The sequence below is a fragment of the Lemur catta genome, chromosome 2 (assembly GCF_020740605.2).
Source record: "Lemur catta isolate mLemCat1 chromosome 2, mLemCat1.pri, whole genome shotgun sequence".
In the NCBI taxonomy this organism is placed as follows: Eukaryota; Metazoa; Chordata; class Mammalia; order Primates; family Lemuridae; genus Lemur; species Lemur catta.
In genome coordinates, this window is record NC_059129.1 from 20,380,323 (window position 1) to 20,404,194 (window position 23,872).

A 23,872-nucleotide genomic window follows, 5' to 3' on the forward strand; every position below is an offset into this window, starting at 1 on the left:
CACACACACGGAGTTACCACGAGTGTGAAGCAGTTACACAGGTGCCTTTCTTTGGTTTCTGTGACTTTTCTATGTCTCTGTAGAAGCTAATACCTCAGAGAAGCGTCAGGGTGTGGCACGAAGGAGTTGGGATTTGTCCTCCGTGCCCAACACTTTGTCTCCTCCTCAGTGGCCGTTGTCTCCTCTGACCTTGAGCACCTGGATGCAGCGGGAGGGGGAAGGGAATCCACACCTGCTTCTCATCTGTCCATTTGTTCATTCTTCAGTTCCACAGACCTTTTCTGAATGCCAGGCATTGGACAGGGTGCTGGGTATGCAGCCGTCACCAAGCTGGGCAGGCTCTGTCCGCTGGAGTTGACAGTCTCCTTGGGGAGATGGACACTAAATAGCCAGTCACATAAGGAACTGTGTAATTTTGCCCTGGAATGGCAGCTGGACAGAAGGCAGAGTTATGAGAACAGCAGGGGGGCCGGCCTGGCCTTGTCTGAGGGGTGGTGGTCAGAGGAGGTTCTGGGAATAAATGACATTTGAGCAGAGACCTGAAGGATGGAGAGGCTGCTGCTCGGGAGGAGAGAACAGCTCGAGGCCTTGGTCTGTATGTGTGCATGTGCATGTGTACATGTGTGCCACTATGTGCACGTGCATGTGTGGACATTGTGTGCATGTGTGCATATGCATGTGCATATGTGTGCATGTGCATGGACACATGTGCATGTGCATGTGTGCCAGTGTGTGCATATGTGTGTGCATGCATGTGTGTGCATGCATGTGCATGTGTGCATACACATGTGTCTGCAAGTGTGTGTGTAGCATTCTGGGGCAGAAAGGGCTTGTTGTGTTCAAGTATCATCATCATCATCATCATTATATTTTTATAGTCAACACTTATTTAGCCTGAATACTGAGTTCTCCTTGAGGGAAGGTATTCATAATTTCCTTTAGAATGAAAAAAGACACTTTATTTTTAAAAAACTATAATAACATTAAGCAATGTTTTGGAAAAGAAAACAGGTTACCTATAATCCAATCCCCTCTCTAGTCCCAGCCTATAAGTAGTCAAATTTTACCAGAGCTGAAATTATGCCATCTTCAAATTTCCTACTTTAACATTTTTTATTGTGGTAAGAACTATATAACATAAAATGTGCCATTTGAAGCATTTCAAAGTGGACAACTCAGTGGCATTTAGTACATTCACAATGCTGTGCGGCCATCGCCTCTGCTGAGATCTAAAACACCCCCCCTAGTCCATAAAGACACCTCAAACCCATCGAGCAGTCACTCCCTCTCCCCCTGCCCCAGCCCCAGCAGCCACCAGTCTGCTCTCTGTCCACGGATGTGCCTATTCTGGACATTTCATGTAAATGCAGTCATGCAACATACGACTTGGGCTTCTTTGCTCATCAGAATATTTTTGCATTTCCTCCATGTCAATGCCATGATGTGTCAGAACGTGACTCCTTTTCACGGCAGTGTGATATTCCACTGTGTGGCTAGACCACGTTTGTTTATCCGTTCCTCTGTTCGTGGGCATCTGGCGTGTTTCCAGCTTTTGGCTCCTGTGAACAATGCTAAGAACATTCTGTGTAAGTTTTTGATTGACACCTGTTTGCAGTTCTTTGGGGTATAGTCCTAGGAGTGGTCGTTTCACTTAAATTTTATTTATACTTTAGAATTGTTAGCAACGTTATTTTATGATTAAAAGGTAATACAGGAACACAACAGAAAAAAGACAGTGAACAGATAGAAACCCCACTCTCCACAAAAGCCTCTTCTATCGGGTCGGAGCATTGGCCTTTGATCAGCCAACAGAGTGACCCTGTCTTTGAACAGGTGACGGGTGTTACGCGGATTTGGTGGTGGTGGAGCTGCACCCCGGCCCTGCTCTAACCTCTGCTCTCTGCTGGCCCCCGCAGACGGTGGCATCCCGGTGCCAGAGGCCCTGGACAAGCGGTACCGCCTGTACGCCCGGGAGCTGGGCGAGGGCACGCTGAACCGCCTGCTGCTGCTGCACTCGCTCATGGCCAGCTCCCTCCGGGTGAGTCCGACCTGCCACCCGCAGCTCCGAGCCCTGGGCTCAGGCCCGTGTTGCCATCCCACCCTGCTGAGGGCCGGCCCTTGCAGGGCTCCGCTCTGCACCAGGCCTGAAGCGGAAGAGGAAACGTAGAAACAGTACCTGCCAGCTGCCTCGAGCCAGAACACCAAGGTGGAGGACAGCCGTGCCCGGTGGGGGATGCGGGTGGGCTTAGGGACACGGCGAGTCCCACCAGGGCCCTGGAGGCCAAGCCTGGCCGGGAGGCTTGGTGCAGGCAGGCACACTGGGGAGCGCCTGGTGGCCCGGGTGCTGCCCACGGGTGGCAGGGAGGGTTTGCTCTCTGCCTCCATGACGCTGTGATCCTTGGCTATGGTCAGGGGCTCATGGAAGACAGAACGCCGCCAGAGAGGCAGCCTGAGCTCCCTGAGTCGGGGGCCTTGTTGTCTTGGTGGCCTGGATAGGTGTCTTCTGGGGAACCTCAGCAAGATGTCATTGTAGGGCTCTCCTCTGGGGCTTGTCAGGCTCTCCGGGGGGTGGGCTGTGGTGCCCAGCTGGGAGCTCACTGGGGCAAGAGCGCCGCGAGGGGGCCTCCGCATGGGCTGTGAGTGTGAACGCTGCCGTCACCTAACCCTGTGTGCCCTGGACCAGGCCTAGTGTCCCCTAGCCACGGACCCTCTGTTCACCCTCTTGCAAACACGGAGACGAAATCTCCAGACTTCAGCCTGGGCGGGGGCCATCGCCCAGAAGTACTGTGTGAGGGAGGGGACTGGTCTGCCTACAGCTAAAGCCACTTCTGCCACCCCCAGAACAGAAGTACCAGGCTCTGCCGTGGGTCTGCGCCTTGGCGGCCGTGCGAGGTGCATCTGCTGGCACTTGCACAACTGTCCCCTGCTTGCAAAGTGTCACCACCGTGCTCGCCTTTCCCGTCCATCCTGTATGTTCTGTCCCGCCAAACCCCAAGCCCCAACTGGAGTCACCCCAAAAGCGGCCGCAGGAGAGTCCCCACCAGGGAGTGCTTCAAACTGTCCCCAGGTGGGGCTGGTTGGGATGCCAAAGGCAGAGGCACTAGGTGCCGGGTGATCGGCCAAGCATTCATCAGGGGAACTGACAGAGGCTGCAGCCGGGGACAGCGAGAGACCAGGGAGCTCCCAGGTGTGTCCCCAGTGAGGGTTGGGGCAGGGCGTTTATGCCAGAGTTTGCGGAATGTGCTCGGGGCCAGGGACAGTCTCTTTCAGTGTTCTGGGTGACAACCTGGATGCCTCCAGTGCCTGGGAATGCCCAGGGCCAGGTTTAGGCTCAAGCCTGCTGGTGAGGTCACGGGGTGGTCGAGGCTGTCTGTGGCTCTCGGTCAGGACACAGAAAGACAGGGCGGCCGGGGCAGAGCTGGAGGACCCTACACCAGACATGTCTTATTTTGGGTTTTGCATGTTTTGTTTTGTTTTTTAGTAGAATCTATTTTTGGAGCAGTTTAAGGTTCACAGCACAATTGGGCAGAAGGCACAGGGTTTCCGTGGACTCCCGACCCAGCACAGCACAGCCTCCCTGTTATTAGTGTCTCCCAGCAGAGCAGAGCGTTTGTTGTAGAGATGAACACACCACGTCACCCCAAGTCCGTCGTTCACCTTACGGTTCACTCTCGGTGTGGTATCACTCTGTGGGTTTAGACAAATGTATGAGGTTATGTGTCTACATGACGTTACCAAACAGAGCCATTATTCTGCCCTAAGAATCCTCTGTGCCCCCTGTTCATCCCTCTCCCCTGACCCCCCCAATGACCACTGGTCCTTGTACGGTCTGCACAGTTGAGCCTTTTCCAGAATAGGACACAGAATCCTGCAGCACGTGGGTTTTTCAGTCCAGCTTCTTTCACTTAGAATACATCTAAGGCTCCTCCGCATCTTTCCACGGCTTGATAGCTCTGTTTTTAGCCCTGAATAGCATCCCGTTGTCTACACGTACCCCAGTGTATCCTCTCGCCTGCGGGAGGACATCGCGGTTGCTCTGAGATTTGGCTACGAATAGAGCCGCTATAAACATGCATGTGCAGGTTTCTGTGTGGACATAAATTTTCAACTCCTTTGGGTAAATGCCAGGGAGCAATGGCTGGATTGTAGGATAGGAGTATGTGTAGTTCTGTAAAAAACTGCCAAGCTGTCCTCCGAGGGGGCTGCGCTGTTTTGCATTCCCACCAGCAGTGAACGAGAGTTCCTGTCACTCCACATCCTCGCCCCAAACCCTTGTAATTCCTGAGTGATGGGGTGATTGGAGTATCTTTTGTTATAATGTGTTTTTCCCCCCACAAATGTCCTTTTCTGGTCCACAACACAATTCAGGACTTAGGTTTCATGTAGTTGTCGTAGCTCCTCGATCTCTTCTAACCTGGGCAGATGCCTCAGTCCTTTACCTTCCACGACTTTAGCAGTTGAAGAGCGTGGGCCGGTTACTTTGTAGAATGTTCCTTGTTTGGGGTTTGTCTGATGTTTTCTCATGGTTAGGTTGAGGTCATGTGTTCTTGGCAAGAACAACACAGAGGTGAGCTGCGTCCTCAGTGCTTGTCCAGAGGTGAACAATGTGGACTTGTCGTTTTGCGGGTGATGTTAACCTTGACCCCTTGGACGAGGTGGCGTCTGCCACGCTTCTCCACTGCACTGTTTGCCTTTTGTGATGAGTGGTTTGTGGGGAAACACACTGAGACTTTGCACATATCCTGTGTTTCCTCATTCTCTCGTGCACGCATTTTAGCACCCATTGGTGGGTCCTGCCTGCAACGCAAAGTGGCTACCATAGGTGCCATCTGCCCCCAAACTTGTGCATCTTTAGCATGAAATCCCATGAGTACACGTGTTGGGTGCAGGAGAATTTCTTTAGAATTCTCACCGATGTTGCCACCTACCCATTGCCATGTGCCATATCCCCACCCCTGCCTCCCTCTCCAGTGTTAAACTTTTTGATCTTTGTCAGTACAGTAGGTGTGCTGAGAACTCGGTGTCTAGATGCCCAGGTGTTAGCATCTGCCTCTTCGTGATTAACTTCTTTTTTTTTTTTTTTTTTTTTGAGATAGGGTCTTGCTCTGTCACCCACGCTGGAGTGCAGTGGCATCATCATAGCTCACTGTAGCCTGGAACTCCTGGGTTCAAGTGATCCTTCTGCCTTGGCCTCCCAGAGTGCTAGGATCATGGGTGCACTGTGCCCAGCCATGACTTGACTTCTGATTAGATGGAACTCAAACATCTTTCACTTTGAATAATGCATTTTTTTGGCCTCGAGTAGAAATTACATGTCTCAGGTCTCCAAACCCAGGCCCTCCCGGGTCCCTTCCCAAACCTGCCCCGTCCAGGGTACTCACACACACCCACTTCTTAAAGGCTTCCGTCACCCCTTGCCGAAGCCCTAAGCCCTCACTATGGGGAGCCACTGGTGCTCCCCAAGCCGCACGTCCTGGGCCGGTGCCTGTGGGATTCTGGCGCTCACCGTTCTCCCCGCCTCCTGCAGGTCCCTGTCCCTGGGGAACTCTCATCCCGTGCAGATCTTGTCAGCTGTCGCTGGGGCAGCCACAGTGTAGCCTCTCTGGCCTCGTGTAAGTGCCTCACTCGGCTCCAGCTGTGAGTCCTCTTGGCTCCCGGGGGCCAGGACACAGGAGCCGGGAGTTACTCGCAACTCACAGCAACCCCCCAACCTGTGGCTGACAGTAAGGGAGGGGGGGAGACACCTTGACTCCCTGACTCCCCGCCTCTCCATTGAGACGGCCACGCGGTGGGCTCCACGTGGCCCCAGGACTCACAGCGGAAACCTGTTGCTGACTCGCCACATTGTCAGCCGCCTTCCCTCCGCTCGCACCCCCTGCACCTCATTTCCTGGGACCACCTCCCGAGGGAGCTCCTGCAGTCTGTCTCAGAGGTGGCTCTGGGGAGGCAGCCCTCCCCCTCTGTTCCCTCCCCACTTGCCGGACACAGGCGAGTGGTCAGAAAGGTCCTTCCTAGCAGCTCTGTCGTCCACGCGGAGCCTTGGGCTACTCAGTGTATCTGACCTCTGGCCGGAGCACGGTCACGGCCGGCCAGCTGGACAGCCTGCCGTGGGCTCAGGCTCGAGGACGAGCAGACCTGCCCGGTGCTGGGAAGGGGCTGAGAGAACTGTAGCTGCCGGGGGCCCTCGGGTCACAGCAGCGGGAAGTCGCCCCTGGATACTCCACTGGAAGGTGGCAGCAGACCCTGGGAGATAGGAGATCTGAGGCCTGCGAGTGGCCTGTGTGGGTTTGGAGCAGAAGGGAATCACTTGGGTCTGTGGGGGTGGTACCCCCACTAGAATCCTCTTCCTCCTCCTCCTCCTCCTCCTTTCTGCCTTCTAAGGAGCTCAGCTCCTTGAACACATACTTAAAGACTGTGCGTTTGAAGGGTGCCACATCATGGGACAGCCCTGAGAGTCCCTGGTCTGGCCAGGCCTGGTGTCACCCACTGCTGAGCTGCCAGCTGCACCCACAGGATTTTCTTTTCCATTTGATTTTGTGTATGTGTGGGCTAAAGTAGATGTAAGACAAAATTGACCATTTTAACCATTGTTAAGTTTACGTTCACGTTGTTATGTAGCCAGCACCACCATCCATCCACAGACCTTGTACCCTCAGAATCCTTTCATCGTCCCAAACTGAAACTCTGTCCCCGTTAAACACCCACTCCCGCTTCCCCCTCCCCCAGCCCCGGCACCCGCCGTCCTACTTTCTGTCTCTGTGGGTCTGACTGCTCTGGGGACCTCAGGTAAGTGGCATCACACGGGATTTGTCCTCTTGTGACTGGCTGATTTCATGCAGTAGAACGTCCTCAAGGTCCGTCCACGTTGTAGCAGGTGTCAGGGTTTCCACCCTTTTTAGGGCTGAGTAATATTCCATTGCATGGACGGGCCACGTTTTGTTTATGGACACTGGGTTGTCCCCACCTCTGGCTGCTGTGAGTGACGCTGCCGTGAACATGGTGTGCGAGTGTCTCTGTGAGACCGCTTTCGATGCCTGCGGGCGTGGGGTGCACACCTGCGGTGGAACGGTGGGTCACAGACAATTCTTTGTTTAACCTTTCGAGGACCTGCAGGCTTTTGAGGTGCTCTGACGCTGGGTGTCTCCCTGGTGCGCCAGTTTTGCTCAAGGTCAAGGCTGTGCCAGGTCCCCGGGGGTCCTCCTTTCTGCTTTCTGTCTCCGTGGTGCAGGAAAGGAGCCAGGGTGCCCTTCGAGTGGTGTTGGCAGGAAGGGAGCCGAACTTCCTGTGACCCTTCAGGGACCACCTGCTTGATGGCAGCTTCCCGTGTCCTTGCTGGCCTCACTCTGCTCCTCTGTCTGGTCCCAGGACGGCTCTGTTCTGAATATATCTCCCCCGCCGGAGGAGTCCAGCCGAGACCAGCCGGATGACGGGAAGGACCTCCCGTGGGGTGCCCAGTTTGAGCTGCCTCTGATGCTCCTGGAGAGAGACAGGTGGGTGGGCTTCCTCCCCTCCCTCCCTGGCCCTGCCTCCCAGAGCTAGGGGGTCTAGGGTTGGGGGGCTGGCGGTGGACGTGAACCCCAACCCCGGGATGCTCAGCCGACACACAGGGCCCAGGCGCAGCTCAGAGCCCGTGTCCTCTTTGCAAAGGGCAACCGACATCCCCGTCCTTGCAGGGATGTTTGAGGAACAATAAACACGTCCCAGGAAACGATCACTGCAGGGACCAGCCATGAGGCTGGGGAGCTGGTGCCAGGAATGCCCTTTCCGTTCTATGTGTATCTTCTTCAGGATTTGTACAGAATCTCGAAATTCAAAAATTTTTGTTCAATATTAGTTACTTATTCCTACCTCAAAGCCTATCTCCCCCTTCTCTTTCTCTCTTTCTCTCTCTCTCTTTCTCTTTTGCTTTTATTTTGGTATTTTCTAATATAGCAAAACTTACACCAGTGAATGGAACACCCGCAGACTCAGAACCTAGGTTTACTAGTTAATAGTTTGCCGGTTTGTGCCACTGTCCCAGCTCGGGCTGCCATAGCAAATGCCACACACTGGGGCTTAAACAGCAGATGCTTTTGTTTCGCAGTTCTGGAGGCTGGAGGTTTGAGGTCAGGGTGCAAGCAGGTGTCAGCCCCACACTGAGAAAAAGGGGCTCAGACATGGGGCTGCTTGTTGGTCCACGGAGTGACCCGGGGCCTCCGACCTCCAGCCCACGGAGGAGTCAGGCTTCCACCTGGCCTCTGTCAGAGTGACACCTGCAGCAGCAGTCTGGACTGTGGCCAGACAGCAGGCTGAACTGCCTCCAAGCTGTGAGGCAGAGTGGTGGCTCTGTGTCCGAGGCAGCACAAGGGAGCCGTGTCTCCAGCTAAGGTTCAGTGAGGCTGTCACCCCAGGGGATCAGGGCCTTTCAGCCTCCTGGGACATCACTGTGTTTACCAACAGGGAAGGTGGTCCATGCCTTAGTCTCCAGACATTTTTTGGGGCTTCATTACATGGACGTGGTTGATTATGTCATTGGCCAGGTGACGGAACTCAATCTCCAGCCCTCCTCCCCTCCCTGGAGAGGTCGGCTGGCCCAAGGTTCCCACCCTCTAGTCACATGCTTGGTCCTTCTGGTGACAGCCCCGTTCTGCAGCTGTCCAGGGCCACAGGAGTCACTATGAGCATAGCAGAGACATTGGGGGTCTGTGCCAGGGACTGGGGACCAAGACCAGATTCAGTCCTTGTTGCCCCCGCCTCCCAGGTCTCTCCACAGCCTGTTGGAGACTGCTCTGCCTTTTCCTCCCGTTTTCTGCACACCAAGTGTCACAACTTGCAGCTGTGTCCACGTGTCCTCTGGCTTCCTCGCTCGGAGGCAGTGTGGGAGGGCAGGGGCCGTGTCTGCTAAGACCCTGCACACCTGGCTCCAGGAACAGGGTCTGGCCCATGGAAGGTGACCAGTGTGAATGAGCCCTGTGTGGCCCCAAATCGCAGAAGTGTGGCAGAGGCCACTGGCCCTGACCTGATTCGTGGGCTGCAGTCCGTGTGGCCGGAGCAGGGGCCAGCGGCTCAGGCTCAGGCTCGCCCCGGCTTGGAGGAAGGACTCGGGGCCCTGGCAGTGGGCTCTGCTGATGCCTCTGTGTCTCGTCTGCAGTGATGGGTACAAGTCATCGAAAGCTACATCATGGAAGAAACCGGGAAAGCAAGATTCTCTTCTCCCTCCGCCGTCTGTCCGCATCCTGCTAACTCCACCAGTTCACGAGGTTGGTGTGTGGCGCTGACCAGAGCCCTGGGCTCTGGAGAGGTTCCCCTTCCCCAGCAGGGTCATTGTGTCCCCGTCAGAGCCGTGCTGGGCCAAGGGAGAGCAGGAGAGAAGCTTCCGGAAGGAGGACTCTCCTTAAACAACCAACACAATGGTAGTGACCACTTGCTGAGCCTGGCACCAAGTTGAGTGTTTCGGTCACCATGTCAGCCTCCTGGGGCTGCCACAAAAAGTGCCACAGTCTGGGCGTCTTGAACAACAGAGATTCATCCTCTCACATTCTGGAGGCTGAAAGTCCAAGACCGAGTGTGGGCAGGGCCACACCCCCTCTGGGGGCTCCAGGGAAGGTCCTTCCTGTGTCCAGCTTCTCATGGCCCCAGGGGTTCCGTGGCTTCTGGCCGCATCGCTCCAATCCCTGCATTGGTCGTCACATGGCCATGTCTGTGCCTCTCTGTGCCCTGTCCCCATCTGTGAGGACAGCAGTCATTAGGGTTAGGGCCCACCATAAACCCAGGACGACCTGATCTCTGAATCCATAACTAGTTACATCCGCAAGCACCCCATTTCCAAGTAAGTCACATTCTGAGGTCCTGGGTGGACATGAATTTTGCAGGGACACTGTCCACCCTGGTGCAGACTCCTCCCCGTGTGCTATGGGGCGGGGGGATCGCTACCCTCCACCTGTAGCCTGAGAAAAGGAGACATGAGGAAGGGGCGTAACCTGCCCGGGCCTCGGTGCACCAAGCTTGCGCTGGCTTTGGGGGGATCACGTCTACCACTCGGGTACTTGGGGAGATTCAGTGAATGAATGAAAAGTACTTTCTTGGCTCCTGTGGCCTCACACTGGCTCTGGGGTGTGAGTGCTTTGGGGGCTCAGTACAGTCTGATTGCCGAGAGATTGGGCTCAGGAATCAGCCAGACCTGGGTCAGATCTCCCATCCCTTGCTAGCTGTGTGACCTTGGGCAAGTTACTTCCTGTCTCTGAGCCTCCGTTTCCTCGCCTGTAAATGATGAATCCAGGAGGCTTAACCTGGTGCCAGATTCAAGGGAAGATGGTCCAGCAACCCAAAGGAAAAGCCCCGTTCCTTTCCCTGTGTTTCTCTTGGAGAAATCAAAGGGCCACTCAGCCTGGACACTCAACAACCCCCATCCCAGGTTGCCCTGACTCACATTTCTGAGCCCAAATGGCCTCTCCGCCTCCCCTCTCTGTTTCTGTCCGTCCCTTTGTTGTACAGATCAGTAGGAAGTTGTCCCTTCCTGGAGTGGGGAGGAACAGGTGGCAGGAAACCACATGCAAGAACCTCCTTGGCAGATGGGTGGGCTTGGGGGGACAGAGGAAGCTGTGAATATTCACAAGTTAATGATTTTGGTCCCTTCATGTGAACTATTATTAAGACGCTATTACTACTGGTTATTGCTAATGATAGTATAAGTGAGCAGGTGCTGGATGCGTCCAGTCTCCAGCATCGAGTCACTGTGCTGAGGTTGCCCCCTGCCCCACAGGAGCCTCGGGAGACCCCTGTGCCCCTGCGGAGGCCACGCGCCACGCTCTCCCCGGGCATCCCTGTGAGGTTACGCGCCCCTGCCAGGGCAGGAACCGGCTCCATACCCCCCTCCTTGCCCTGTCCCACCCCCGCCAGTCTTGCTCTGCCCATAAACTGCTTGCCTGGAGCCATTGTCTCCAGGCCTGTGTCTGGGGCCCCAGGCTGGGACAATGGTGACCACCTGGTGGCATCTGACCACCCTGCGGTGCTGATTTCCTGCAGAAGCCGAACCCCCTGAGCCTGAAGAGCCTGGTCTCCAAGCCATACCCCGCCAGCCTGGAGCTGAGCACCCCGAGGCTGGCAGGGGAAGCCGCCAGCCCAGCCCTGAGCGCTCAGGCCCTCCAGGAGATGGCCGTGGGTACCAAGAGCATCTCCCTCATTGCGGCCACCCGGCGCTCCAAGGCGCAGGACCGGGAGGGCAGCAGTGGCCGCTCCTCCTGTCACCCCCTGGAGGCGGTGGCTCTGGACTCTGGGGACCCGAAGCCCAGCACCACCCCGGACCCCCACCCAGCAGACAGGAGGCGGTCCCATGCTGGCCTGTGCAGGGACCGCTCCGTGGAGAGGAAGACCAGGAAGAAGCGGTCGCCCTCCCTCCCCTGGAGTGGGCAGCTGGTGAGTGGGCCCTGGCGTGGGTGCTCCTGGCCTGGTCCCGGGAGCAGCTGGGGAAGCTGGAGTTAGAGGACAGGGAGGGACCATCAGGAATTTGCACAAATTCACAGTGGACACAGGATGCCCTGGACTTAACAGCTGTGCCTTCCCTCTCGCATGACATTTCTCAAGCTCTTGCCTAACCTTAAGCCACATGTGTACATATTTCATGTAGTTATAATCCTGGTAGAAATACAATTTTTTGTTTTGTTTTATTTTGTTTTGTTTGAGGCAGAGTCTTCCTCTGTCACCGGGCTAGAGTGCAGTGGAGTCATCACAGCTCACTGCAACCTCCAACTCCTGGGCTCAAGCGATCCTCCTGCCTCAGCCTCCCGAGTAGCTAGGACTACAGGCATGTGCCACCATGCACAGCTAATTTTTTCTATTTTTAGTAGAGAGGGGGGTCTCCCTCTTAGTCAGGCTGGTCTCGAACTCCTGACCTCAAGCGATCCTCCCACCTCGGCCTCCCAGAGTGCTAAGATTACAGGTGTGAGCCACTGAGCCCGGCCAGAAGTACAGTTCTGTGATCGGTTTACTTTTTAAAGATGATTTCATAAATTTTAACATGCCTGCACAGTATTTGTATTTTAACTTAAAAAAAAAGTACATTGCTTTGTTCCAAAACGTGTCAGTTACATACCACGTGTGAGAGCTGAGTTGTTAGGTGCTAAGTACCATGGCACTTGCAGCAGGCGTGAGACCCAGGACGAGCTGCTGTTGCAGCTGGAGTGTGAGGGCAGGAAAGAGCCATCATCCCAGCTGGAGGCCGTGGGGCGGGGCGCATTCTTTTCCTGGGGGGGGTTCCACCTTTGTTCTATGCAGGCCTTCACCCGATTGGGCGAGGCCCACCCATACTAGGGCAAGCTACCTGCTGTACTCAGTTTGGATGAATTTACTTGTTGAGCTCATCCAGAACACCCTCATGGGAACACCCAGGATTATGTCTGACCAAATATCTGGGTACCCCGTGGCCCAGTCAGGGTGATGCACGCAATTACCCATCACGCTGGTTTAGGTGAGAACTCCCTCCACTGGGGGGATTGGTAAGGGAAAAGGGAGGGAGGACAACAGCCAGGCGCACACCATTCATTCATTCATTTGTTCACTCACTGGGGGTTGAAGGAGAAGGTGAGTGGTGAGTCTGCCCACCACAACGTCCACGTGCCTGTAGCAGTCGGCTCACAGGAGGTGTCTAATCAGCACGTGACTTCAGCTCACAAGGAACTTGAGGTGTCATTTCTTTGCACCTAGTCCTCACACCCTGCCCTGCTGTGCGATTCTTCCCCCGCAGGCGCGGGACCCACTTCCATCCCCCATGGAGCATGTGGCCGACAGCCAGCCACCCCCGGCGCTCCATCAACCGTCAGTGACATCGGGGAAGAGCTTCCTCCCTGCCGTCCCTGTGGCCTCCAAGATAAAACCCAGCCTTGGTTTCCACGCAGGTACAGGATCAAAGAAAGAAATTGGGATGTTGGGTTTTCTCTGCCCGTCCTGAGCAAGTGTGACAGTCTGGGCTGTTTCCAGTTGTCCATCCCTGGGTGTGAGTGAGTTTCAGGGATTCTCTGGGCAGTGTGTAAGCCAAGGCCACTGGCTTCATGGGAAGAATTACTTACAGCGTGTCCAGTTTTGCGTCTGGCCTGCCCGCCGTCCCAGTAGAGCTAAAACGACGATTAAAACTTGTACAGGAGGCCGCCCTCCTGCAGGCTGCACCCCGGGGCCCCTGGCTTGTTCCCCGTGGGTCTGAGCCCTGCCTCCTGTGCCGGTGGTTATTACAAGAAGAATATGTACATTGTGAACATTTTTGCAACATAGGTTGAAATTATAAATTAAAAAACACGTGTAAACCCCACCCTCCAGAAATGGCGCCTGTGAGGTGACGTCCTCGCTGTGGAGGGACAGTGATGTGAGCGGCCGCACACGACCCCATCGCAGGACATCAGTGTGTCCTACTTGTCACTATTGTACAGACAGCTCGGTGGGTGTCCGTGCTCCTCAAAGGGGGCCCACCAACTGCCGCTGGAAAAAATAGACAAGCTAGTTCTCACCATGGACAGCCAGAGCACCAGCCTGTGTCGTGGGTTACACAGTAGCAGCTCACAATTACTGAGCACTTACTATGTGCCAGGCACCCTCTGGGTACTGTATGGGTGTCAATCTGTCCTCACAGCAGGTCTACGAGGTAAGGAATGGCTGTTATCCCCATTTCACAGATATGTAAGCCGAGGCACAGGGAGGTTAAGGAGCTTGCCCAAGGTCACACAGTTAGGAGTGGCTGAGTTGGGACTTGAAGCCAGGGGGTGGCTCTAGACCGCTACCCCTGAATCAGAGCTCCATGTGTCCTTTCATTTTCTTGTTTTATTAGGATATGTTCTTGGTGGCCCCAAGGGCAAGCATGTTTTAGGGGTTACTGACACCCACTTCGAGGACAGTGGGAGTGGTGTGTGCACCCGCATTCTGCCTTGCTGGTGGGCGTGTACCGTGGCACAACCTGATTCGTATACAGGGTTTCAAAGGCTTTTCAGAAATCTTTGATCTGGATGACAAAGTTCAGATTTATCTGTGATTTCTCCACTCTTGGTTACTGTAATTGACAGGAACAAAGTTAAGTCTGCAATAACTTTTTTTTATTATAAAAACTTGAAACACTTTTCAAAAACACTTAAAATATTCTCTTTCCTTATGGGATTTTCTGCTTTCAAAGCTTTTATGGGGGCTGGGCGCGGTGGCTCACGCCTGCAATCCTAGCACTCTGGGAGGCCGAGGCAGGTGGATCGCTCAAGGTCAGGAGTTCGAGACAAGCCTGAGCAAGAGCGAGACCCTGTCTCTACTAAAAATAGAAAGAAATTATCTGGCCAACTAAAAATATATATAGAAAAAATTAGCCAGGCATGGTGGCGCATGCCTGTAGTCCCAGCTACTCAGGAGGCTGAGGCAGGAGGATCGCTTGAGCCCAGGAGTTTGAGGTTGCTGTGAGCTAGGCTGACGCCACGGTCTACCCCGGGCAACAGAGCGAGACTCTGTCTCAAAGAAAAAAAAAAAAAAGAAAAAGTTTTTATGGGTTTTTTTATTTGTTTGTTTGTTTGTTTTTGGTTACATGCTCATGAAACAATAAAAAGTCGCAGAGAGTGCGGAGTAGTCAGGAGTGGGAACTTTGAAGGGGGCGCCTGGGTGCCGGGGTCTGAACCCAACAATTCTCTTCCTCACTGGTGGCAGGTTGCACGGTTGCATGCTGGCTCCCGTTCCCTAGCTTGGTGGAGGTGTATTAACACAGCATCGAGGTGTATTAATGACAGCACCTCCCTGGGGGCTGGGGACCCAGAGATGCCAGTGAAATCACACACAGTGGGCCTGGCAGGCATGGCCACAGCAGGCGCTAAGTAGACACACTTGTGTTCCTGCTCAGCCCAGAAGGTTAAAGTCCCTGGGCCACCCCCTCCACAGCCCCATCACTACAGACAGAGTGATGTTCCTGTCTCCTCTGGAGCTAAGCCTGTTGGGATGTATTTGTACATATGACTGTAAACAAACTTTTCTTTTCTCAGCATCTTATTATGAAGTTTCTAAACATACCGGAAGTTGAGAGCATAGTGTGACAGCCTCCCACGTACCCATTGCCCAGCCTGGGCCATGATCGGTCCTCTGCCAGGCTCCTTTTATCTGTCTCTACATATTTCTGTGTGTTTGATTTCCCAGAAATGTTTCAAGAAATGCCCCTCCCAGATCATGTCATTGCATCCATAAATATTTCAAGAGCTCTCTCTAACTGATGACAGAGGTTTCTATGCTGCGGTTAGAAGAGTGAAGAAAAATTCCCTCGTGGTATCTAACACCCAGTCCACATACAAAAGAAGCCAGGCTTTTTCAAATGGAAGTGTGTGGTCTGTAACTGGTTCTCTCAGTTGGCAAGAAAGGGGCACATTTCTTCCTGGGGACCCGGCTGAGCTTCCGGCCCGTGGAGAGGGGCTGAGTTCTTTGTAGGCTCTTCATGAAGGGGCCGGGCCTCTCCCTCGACAGCCTCGACAGAGAGTCCCTGTGGGGGCAGAGGCTCTCAGCTCTTCAGCTACGGTTTCCGAGATGGAAAAGTCAGAGCATATTGGAGCCAGATGGTCCTTCAAGATCTGTAGCCCAGCTGGTTCAGAAGGGCAAACTGTGGCCCAGAGAGGAAGTGACATGCCAGGGTCAGGAAGTGACATGCCAGGGTCACCCTGCAGCGGCCACGTGGCCAGCAGCAGCCTCGGGTCCCCTCCTGCTCTGCCTGGCTGCCTCTGCTTGGAGAAAGGACATGTCCAGGTTTGGCAGGTACACAGCAAAGGCATAAAGGAGACCATGTAGCCCCTCGCAGGCCTTGCTCCATGCAGGTGTATGCCAAAACCTTCCCAGGAGCTGAGGATCTTGCACCGACCATGTTTGCAGAGGCCCGGGGTTTGCTGAGGGAGGGGGTCCAATCTGATCGCTCCTTCGCAGGTCAGGGTAGTGGTGTTGCTGGGCCTACATTCATGCCCCGTGTGTATCCCATCTGCACATGCCGTCAAGATCCACGGCCCTGGGCCAGCCAGCTCTTAGCAGGCCATCGAGCCCCAGGAAGGCACATACATGTCGCCTGCTTCATTGTCCACAACAGCCCAATCAAATAGGTGCCCATTGTACAGAATGCTCAACAAGGCACAGAGAAGTGAGTAGAACTTGCCCAGCGCCACACACATCCCTGCCTGGGGCAGCCCAGGCCTGCGATGCCCGAGCCCCCACACGTGTTTCTTACGCTTTGTTCTCATGCCTGTCCTAGAGCCGTGGGGGAGACAGGCTTTCCCTAACCCTACCCACCTGGTGCACTTGGAGAGCATGGAACACATTCTAAAACCTTTCCAAAAAGTGGTCAGATTCCTCGAAATGAAGAACTCTTGGCCGGGAGCGGTGGCTCACGCCTGCAATCCTAGCACACTAGGAGGCCGAGGCGGGTGGATGGTTCAAGGTCAGGAGTTCGAGACCAGCAAGAGCAACACCAAGACCCCGTCTCTACTAAAAATAGAAAGAAATTATCTGGACAACTAAAAATATATATAGAAAAAATTAGCCGGGCATGGTGGCACATGCCTGTAGTCCCAGCTACTCGGGAGGCTAAGGCAGGAGGATCGCTTAAGCTCAGGAGTTTGAGGTTGCTGTGAGCTAGGCTGACGCCACGGCACTCACTCTAGCCCAGGCAACAATGCAAGACTCTGTCTTAAAAAAAAAAAAAAAAAGAACTCTTCCCTCTGACGAGAAGCCACTTCACATCCAGAGCAGCTTGGGATCTTCATACGTGACACATAGGTGCAAACTGGCAGTTCCTGCCATCGGGTTGCCAGTGCCCCATCTCAGAATAACGCGGAAAGTCAGATTGCACATAAAATGTAAAAGTCTGGCTTCTTTTACAAGGGGACAATCCAGTGGCAGTGACTCCCCCTCCGTCCTTCAGAGGCCAACCGGGCTATCCGCTCTTCCCAGCGGGGTCCTCCCTGGCTGTTCTGTCTTGAACTGCGACCGTGGCACATATCCCGTGGCAGGTGCCACGTGCTGAACTTACGTCCTGGCCCATTGTCTTTCTGCCCCACCGGCATGTAGGCTCCGCTGGTGCAGGGGTGGCTTGTTCACTGCTCCCCCCACATGCCTGGGGCTCAGAGCAGCCCCTGACACATAGCGGATGCCCACTAACTAGCAGGTGAACGGGTGGGTGGGTGAACGTGTGGTCTCCCCGCGGCTGAGGCCAGGGGTTCAGTCGCCGCCCACTGCCGAGAGCTGCGTCTCCGGCTGCCCTCCCTCATGTGCGTTTCCTGGGCGGCCTTCTGCCATCCAAGTGTGCTGGCCCTGGAGCCCTTCAAAGCCAACCCTCTCATTTAAAGAAAACTAAGTAAACTGCACATAACAAAATTCACTATTTTAAAGTGTTCAACGCAGTGGCATTAAGTACATTCGCAATGCTGTGCGTCCACCACTGCTATCTAGTTCCAGAATATTTTCGTCATCACAAAGGAAACCCCACACTGCTAAGCAGTAACTGCTCGTTGTCCCCCCCCACCCCTAGCCCCTGGCAGCCACAGTCCCCTTTGGTCTCTGTGGAATTGCCTATTCTGGCCGTTGCGTGTAGATGGAATCGCACGCTATGTGGCCTTTTGTGTCTGGCCTCGTTCACTCAGCACAACGTGTTCAAGTTCATCCAGGCTGTAGCTTGGATCGTATTTCACTCCTTTTTAGGGCTGATTAATATGCTATTGTGTGGCGACCCCGCATTTTGTTTATGCATTCATCAGTTGATGGACATTCATGTTGTTATTGTGAATAATGCTGCCACGAATATTCATGCACAGGTCTTTGTTTAAACCCTTGTTTTCAGTTCTCTGGGGGAATATATCTAAGAGTGGAATCACTGGGTCCCGTGGTCATTCTGTGTTCTTGTTTTTTGCAAAACTGCCAAACTGCCAAACTGACTTCCGTGGCGGCGGCACCATCCTATGCTCCCACACCCTTGCCAACACTTGCTAATGTCTGGAGCCTTCTTGTTTGAAAGAGAAGAAAACTGAGGCTCAGAGAGAGGAAGTGGCCTGTGCAAGGTCAGATAGAGTCAGCGCAGATGTGGAACTAGAGCCCAGACTTCTCTCCCTGTTCATTCACTAATGCATCCAGCAAAAGTTTCTTGAGCTCCTGCTAAGAGCCATGCAATGGGTGGCTGGAAGCCAAGGGGCATGGAAGAAAAAAGGGTGCAGTTGCTGCTGGAGAGGGGAAAAGAAACTTAAAAGCTGGGGGGGGGGCTGGCGTCAGGAAAGGACAAAAGGACAGGAGTTCACATAAAAATATTCCCTCCCAGGCCATGGGGAGCACAGATGAGGTGACTTGAGAGCCCAGCATGCAGTAGGTGCTTAATATGTTGTATCTACTATCCATGTTTTAATTTTATTCCTAGGAGTCACTGGGTGATCCCTATAAATAATAAGATTCTCTTGTTTCTGGTCTCCCTGCTTAGATGAGAACACACTCCACGTGCCTGAAGTGAGCTTCACCTTCCCCAGCGCCGTGTGGCAGAGCAGCGCGAGCCCCGGCAGGGCGCCCCTCCTGCCCCGGGACATCCGAGGTCGGTGCCCATCTCCCGCCAACCCCATGTGGCCCTGTAGCTCCCACCCTGCTGGCCTCCGGGGTGCTCACGCCGACCTCCAGGGGAGAAGTCGGGGAGCGGTGGCAGGACACGTGTACCCCAGGCTCCGCCACGCACGGAGAGCTCCCCACTCTGTGCAGGTGCTACAATGATGCTCGTTTGTGCAGGACTCTGGTGCTCACGGAAGAGATGACTTGCCCCAGGTCACTCAGCAGTGAGAAGGGAGCCAGGGCTCGAACTTGGGCTGGTTTGTCTCCAAGGCCCATGTCGTTCTGCTGATGGGACAAGAGGCGGTTGGGATCTGTCTGCTTCCCCAGCTGTTCTGGTCTCAGCAAAACCTCTCTCAGCAGTCCTGATGTAAAACTTCACTTGCCCCTCAAATATTTTGCTCCAAATTCAAATGAGCTGTTAGGTCCCAGAGCCCCAGACCAGGCTGGGAGCAGGCGGAGGACCAGCAGGAGGGGCAGAGCAGGGCAGGGCAGGCACGAGCCAGAGGGTGGCCTGCAGGTCAGGCCAGCAGGACCCTCGGTGCATATGGGAATGGAGGGGGAGCCCCAAGGCAGGTGTGGGAGGCACAGGGCCCTGCCTGGCACAGGGGTCTGAGGGTGGAGGACAGCAGCAGGAGTGCGGGCTCAGGACAGGGGAGAAGGGAGCTCAGGGCTTGGTCCTAGTGAGGTGGAGCCAGACATCTGCAGGTGGGGGGGGTACCTGGGACAGGCAGGCCCTGGTGGGCAGGTGGAGTGCCCAGGTGAGCCCTCTCCTGTGTGCCACATGGCTATCCACCCAGTTCTACATCCACCTGGGTCTTCAAAGAACTGTTATTATGGCCGGGTGCAGTGGCTCACACCTGTAATCCCAGCACTCTGGGAGGCCGAGGCAGGAGGATTGCTTGAGATCAGGAGTTCGAGACCAGCCTGAGCAACAAACAGCAAGACCCCATCTCCACTGAAAATAGAAAAATTAGCCAGGCATGGCGGTCCACACCTGTAGTCCCAGCTACTCGGGAGGCTGAGGCAGGAGGACGGCTTGAGCCCAGGAGTTCAAGGTTACTGTGAGCTATGATGTTGCCACTGCATTCTAGCCAGGGTGACAGAGTGAGACTCTGTGTAAACAACAACAACAAAAAAACCCAAGCTGTTATTATGTTCTTATGTAACTTTAAATATGTAAAAATAATACACTCAATTTATAATCTAGAATAGCATTTTCCAGTAGAAATGTAATGTGAGCCACATATGTCATTTCAAATGTTCTAATAGCTACATTTTAGATAAGAAGAAACCGGCAAAATTAATAATGTATTTTATTTAACTCAATAGGTAATCAATGTAAAAGCTTTTAATGAGAAATTTTACATTCCTTATTTTGGTACTAAGTCCTCAGAAGGTGACCTGTATCTCCCACGTCCGGCACATCTCAGCTCTGTGTTTCAAGTGCTCAATAGCCACCTGTGCCAGGGGCTGCTGGGCTGGACAGCTCAGCTCCGGAGCACTGCCCAGACCATGCCACCACCCTGGCTCTTTCATACAAAAACAAGTTAGCCGGCTGGGCGCGGTGGCTCACGCCTGTAATCCTAGCACTCTGGGAGGCCAAAGTGGGAGGATTGTTTGAGCTCAGGAGTTCGAGACCAGCCTGAGCAAGAGTGAGACCCCATCTCTACTAAAAATAGAAAGAAATTATATGGACAGCTAAAAATATATATAGAAAAATTAGCCAGGCATGGTGGTATGTGCCTGTAGTCCCGGCTACTCGAGAGGCTGAGGCAGGAGGATTGCTTGAGCCTAGGAGTTTGAGGTTGCTGTGAGCTAGGCTGACAACACGGCACTCTAGCCTGGGCAACAGAGCAAGACTCTGTCTCAAAAAAAAAAAAAAAAAAGTTGGTTGTTTTAGAGACAGGGTCTCACTCTATCTCACAGGCTGGAGTACAGTGGCACAATCATAGGTCACTGCAGCCTTGATCTTCTGGGCTCAAGTGATCCTCCTGCCTTGGCCTCCCCAGTACCTGGGCCTGGGCTTACAGGCACCACCATCACATCCAGCCTATTTTTTTATTTTTTGTAGAGATGGGGTCTGGCTATGTTGCCCAGGCTGGTCTCGAATTCCTAGGCTCAAGCCATCCTCCAGCCTCAGCTTCCCAAAGTGCTGGGATTACAGGCATGAGCCACCGTGCCTGGCCCAAGTTTGTTTTGTTTTGTTTAATTGAAAAGAACTTCTGTTCAAACTACCTCCCGGAAGAGGTGTACCCATCCCGCACAGTCACGAGCAGTGTCATGGAAGTGCCAGCTGTGCCATGACCTTGCCCGTCCTGGGCATTAACCTTAAAAAACAAAACACAACATTGTCCGTGGGGGACCTAGTCCCCTCCGCTTCATCCTCTTCTCCCCCCTTTCCTTCTTCTGGTTCCCTGTCTGGAACCCAGAAAGCTGCCGAGGTCTGCTGGGCACCCCAGCCATTACTTAAGTCGCATCAGCCTCCACACTGACGTCACCCCCACTCCAACCCCCAGGGCAGGTGTGGCCTGGAGCCCTTTCTAGGGGTAGGAAACACCCTCTGGCATCACTGGCACCATTTTCTCATCTTCTGAGCCAACTCACAGCCAAGCCATCTGGGAAGGGTGGGTATGTGCCAACCACGGGCTCAAAGACCACCAGGGAGGGCCGGGCCCTGCAGGAGGTTCCTCCTTCTGTCTAACTTCAGTGCCTGCTGCTGTACCTCTAACTGTTCCCACATGTTACCAACTCAGAAAAGGTTAAGCACTTCTCAGTCTCATGGCATTCTTCTAAGGATTCTAGGGGCGAGGGTCTCACAGGTGTTGCTAGCCACAACCTTGGGGCTGGAAGCTCCCAGACCAGAGCGTGCTGAGTGGGAGACAACAGCGCACAGCTGCGGGAATGTCCCACAGATTCTCGTCCTAGTCACACCTGGCTGGAGCTGCTGGCCGTGTCCGCCTCAGGGGGAAGTGGCTTTGGGAGGGTCCCGGGGCTAGGCCCGGTGTTACCAGTGCAGCAGGGGCCAGACTCAGACTCAAGGCCCAGGTCCAGGCGGTGACGTCCCAGAGGGGCCCGGATGGTGGCCCAGGCATGGGCAGGCCTGGCAGAGTGAGGGCCCTGGTGGGTGTTGAACTGTGTGTGGCAAGTGGCTCAGGCCGAGATGGGGAATCCACACTGGGCAGCGCCCCCGCTGGGGTGCTGGCTTCATTTGCATCTGCCGTGACCACGGACTGACGTCTCCCCCACCCCAGGGTCCACAGACAGGGGAGGCCAACGCCACAGTCCACTGCTGCCCGGCCACCCCCGCAAGCACCAGGGCGGCAGCGCCAAGAGGCCAAGAAGACCTAAGTAGGAGGGTGGCAGAGAGCGCGGCCGCGGGGAGGCCGGAGCACCCTGTCCCCGCACGGGGCCTCTTTGCCCTGAAGCCGGATCCAAAAGCTGGGACCTCACCAGGGCCACTCGGGGCGCAGCCTCCCCGGCCATAGCTCCCACAGCCCTCGCGCCAGACCAGAGGCTGCCTGAGCTTCAGGAAAAGGGCGGCCCATGGTGTCGGGGCCCTTCCTAGAGACCCCTCGTGGGGAAGCCTCGGCTTCTCCTGGGGTCAGTCCCAACTGCAGATGCTTTTCCTGGGACCACTCCACAGCCCGGCTTCTGCTGTGGGAGACCGTTCTCTGCGGGGCGGGACACGGGCCACCACCCACCGTCCGGGCTCAGGCTGCACAAGCCACAGGAGCTGCCCCAGCAGCGGCAGGCAGAAGCTGGGGAAGAATTTGTCCCCTGTCCCCACAAACCTGCAGAGTGACCCTGGTCCCCTCCCCATGTACACACAGGCTCCTGGGTAGGCGAGCGTCAGGGAAAGCCTAATGTTCACCCAACACCCCAGCCATGCAGAGAGGACAAGTTGCTCACTGTCGGAAACAAGGTAGAATTGTCAAGGTACATGAAACTGTACAAAAAAGCCGCGGGACCTCGGACCCCATAAGTCAAGGCTCTAAGCGTATGAGGCTCACACGTTCGTTTCTGTCGTTTTTCGTCAAGATGGAATAAACCCGCGGAAGAGCTCTGGCGCCACCCCGTGGCGAGATGGAGAGTTGCCTCGTCTGCCGGCGTCTTCGGCGCTTGCTTAGTTTTTAACCGAGGACCCACCCCTGGCTCTCAGGGCCCCCTTGTGTGGTGCCGTGGGGGTCACAGCCACCTCCCTGGTGGCAGGGACCCTCCCTTCTGTGTCGGGACGGCCACCCTGGGCTGGGATTGTGGCAGGACCACGGCGGGAACAGAGATGAGCTCTGTGGGATGTGAGAGGCAGGGGGGCTCGTGGTCTCTTGTCCCGGGTGGGAAGTGGGCCCTCGGCCCCGTGTGTGCCGCACGGCCCCCTGTTGGAACACCTGCTGTCGAGGAAGATGGGCCAAGGGCTTCCTCCAAGCTGCGTCGTCCTTTCCGGATCTTCTTGAGGGGCCAGTGGAGGTGAGGGGGTGGGTCTCACGTATCTGGGGGTCCTGCTCTGCTGCACACCTGCTGGGGGCACCGCCACTGCCCAGCCCCCTCACCTGGGGACGCGGGCGGGGGACGACTTCAGTTTTCCCACCTGCCCCCTGATCTCTGAGCTGAAGACCCCGACCCTGACACCAAGAGCCCCCTTAGCTGGGCTGCGAGAGGACTTCAGGAGGTTCGTGGACAAACCTTTTTAATTTTAAGAACTATACATTTATTTGTAATGTGTACTAGAAAAAATATATAACTTAACCTTCGGGCACTCTAGTTCATTGATAATATATTTCAAATGAGGATAAACTTAACAAGTGAGTTTCTTTAAAGAAAAAAACTAACTCCATAGTAGTCCAGGCAGTACCAGGACAAAGTAACAGGGAAGTGGTTTGGGGGTGTCTGCGCTGTGGGGCGCACGGTGTCCCTCACATCTCTCGGGGCCGAGTTTGGCTGCCGATAACAGAAAGTCCCCAACAACAGTGGCCCCAACACAACAGGGCTTGTTTTTCCCTTGTGTGCTGAGAAGTCTGGAGGTGGCACGAGGCCACTCCACAGCAGGGACCCGGGGTCCCCTGGGTTTCTTTGCCTTGCCCTCGTGTTAGGTGCGGTTCTCCAGAGACAGAACCAATGGCGCACACGGATATAGACACATAAGAGGAGGTTGACGGTGAGCATTGGGTCACATGATTCTGGAGGCTAAGAAGCCAAGCTGTCCGCAAGCTGGAGGGCTGGAAAGCCGTCCTGGGCTCCTGCAGGGACGTAACCTTCTCTCTCCCACTGGGTTCCAGGCTGACTGAGTGGACCGATGGGTATACGGCACTTGGAACACAGGGGGTGGCCTGGG

At 54.9% G+C, this 23,872-nt stretch overlaps 1 protein-coding gene across 1 annotated transcript in view; it reads left to right on the top strand.

Moving 5' to 3' along the window:
• The window catches only part of LOC123632002 (kinesin-like protein KIF19), a 53,437-nt gene that overhangs the window by 26,971 nt on the left and 2,594 nt on the right, over positions 1-23,872 (top strand). Inside the window, exons 18-23 of the mRNA XM_045542135.1 lie at positions 1,917-2,038; positions 7,366-7,490; positions 9,131-9,239; positions 11,005-11,394; positions 12,722-12,872; positions 18,425-18,532. Of these exons, the coding sequence (XP_045398091.1) occupies positions 1,917-2,038; positions 7,366-7,490; positions 9,131-9,239; positions 11,005-11,394; positions 12,722-12,872; positions 18,425-18,532 (1,005 nt within the window). The remainder of the gene's footprint in view (positions 1-1,916; positions 2,039-7,365; positions 7,491-9,130; positions 9,240-11,004; positions 11,395-12,721; positions 12,873-18,424; positions 18,533-23,872) is intronic.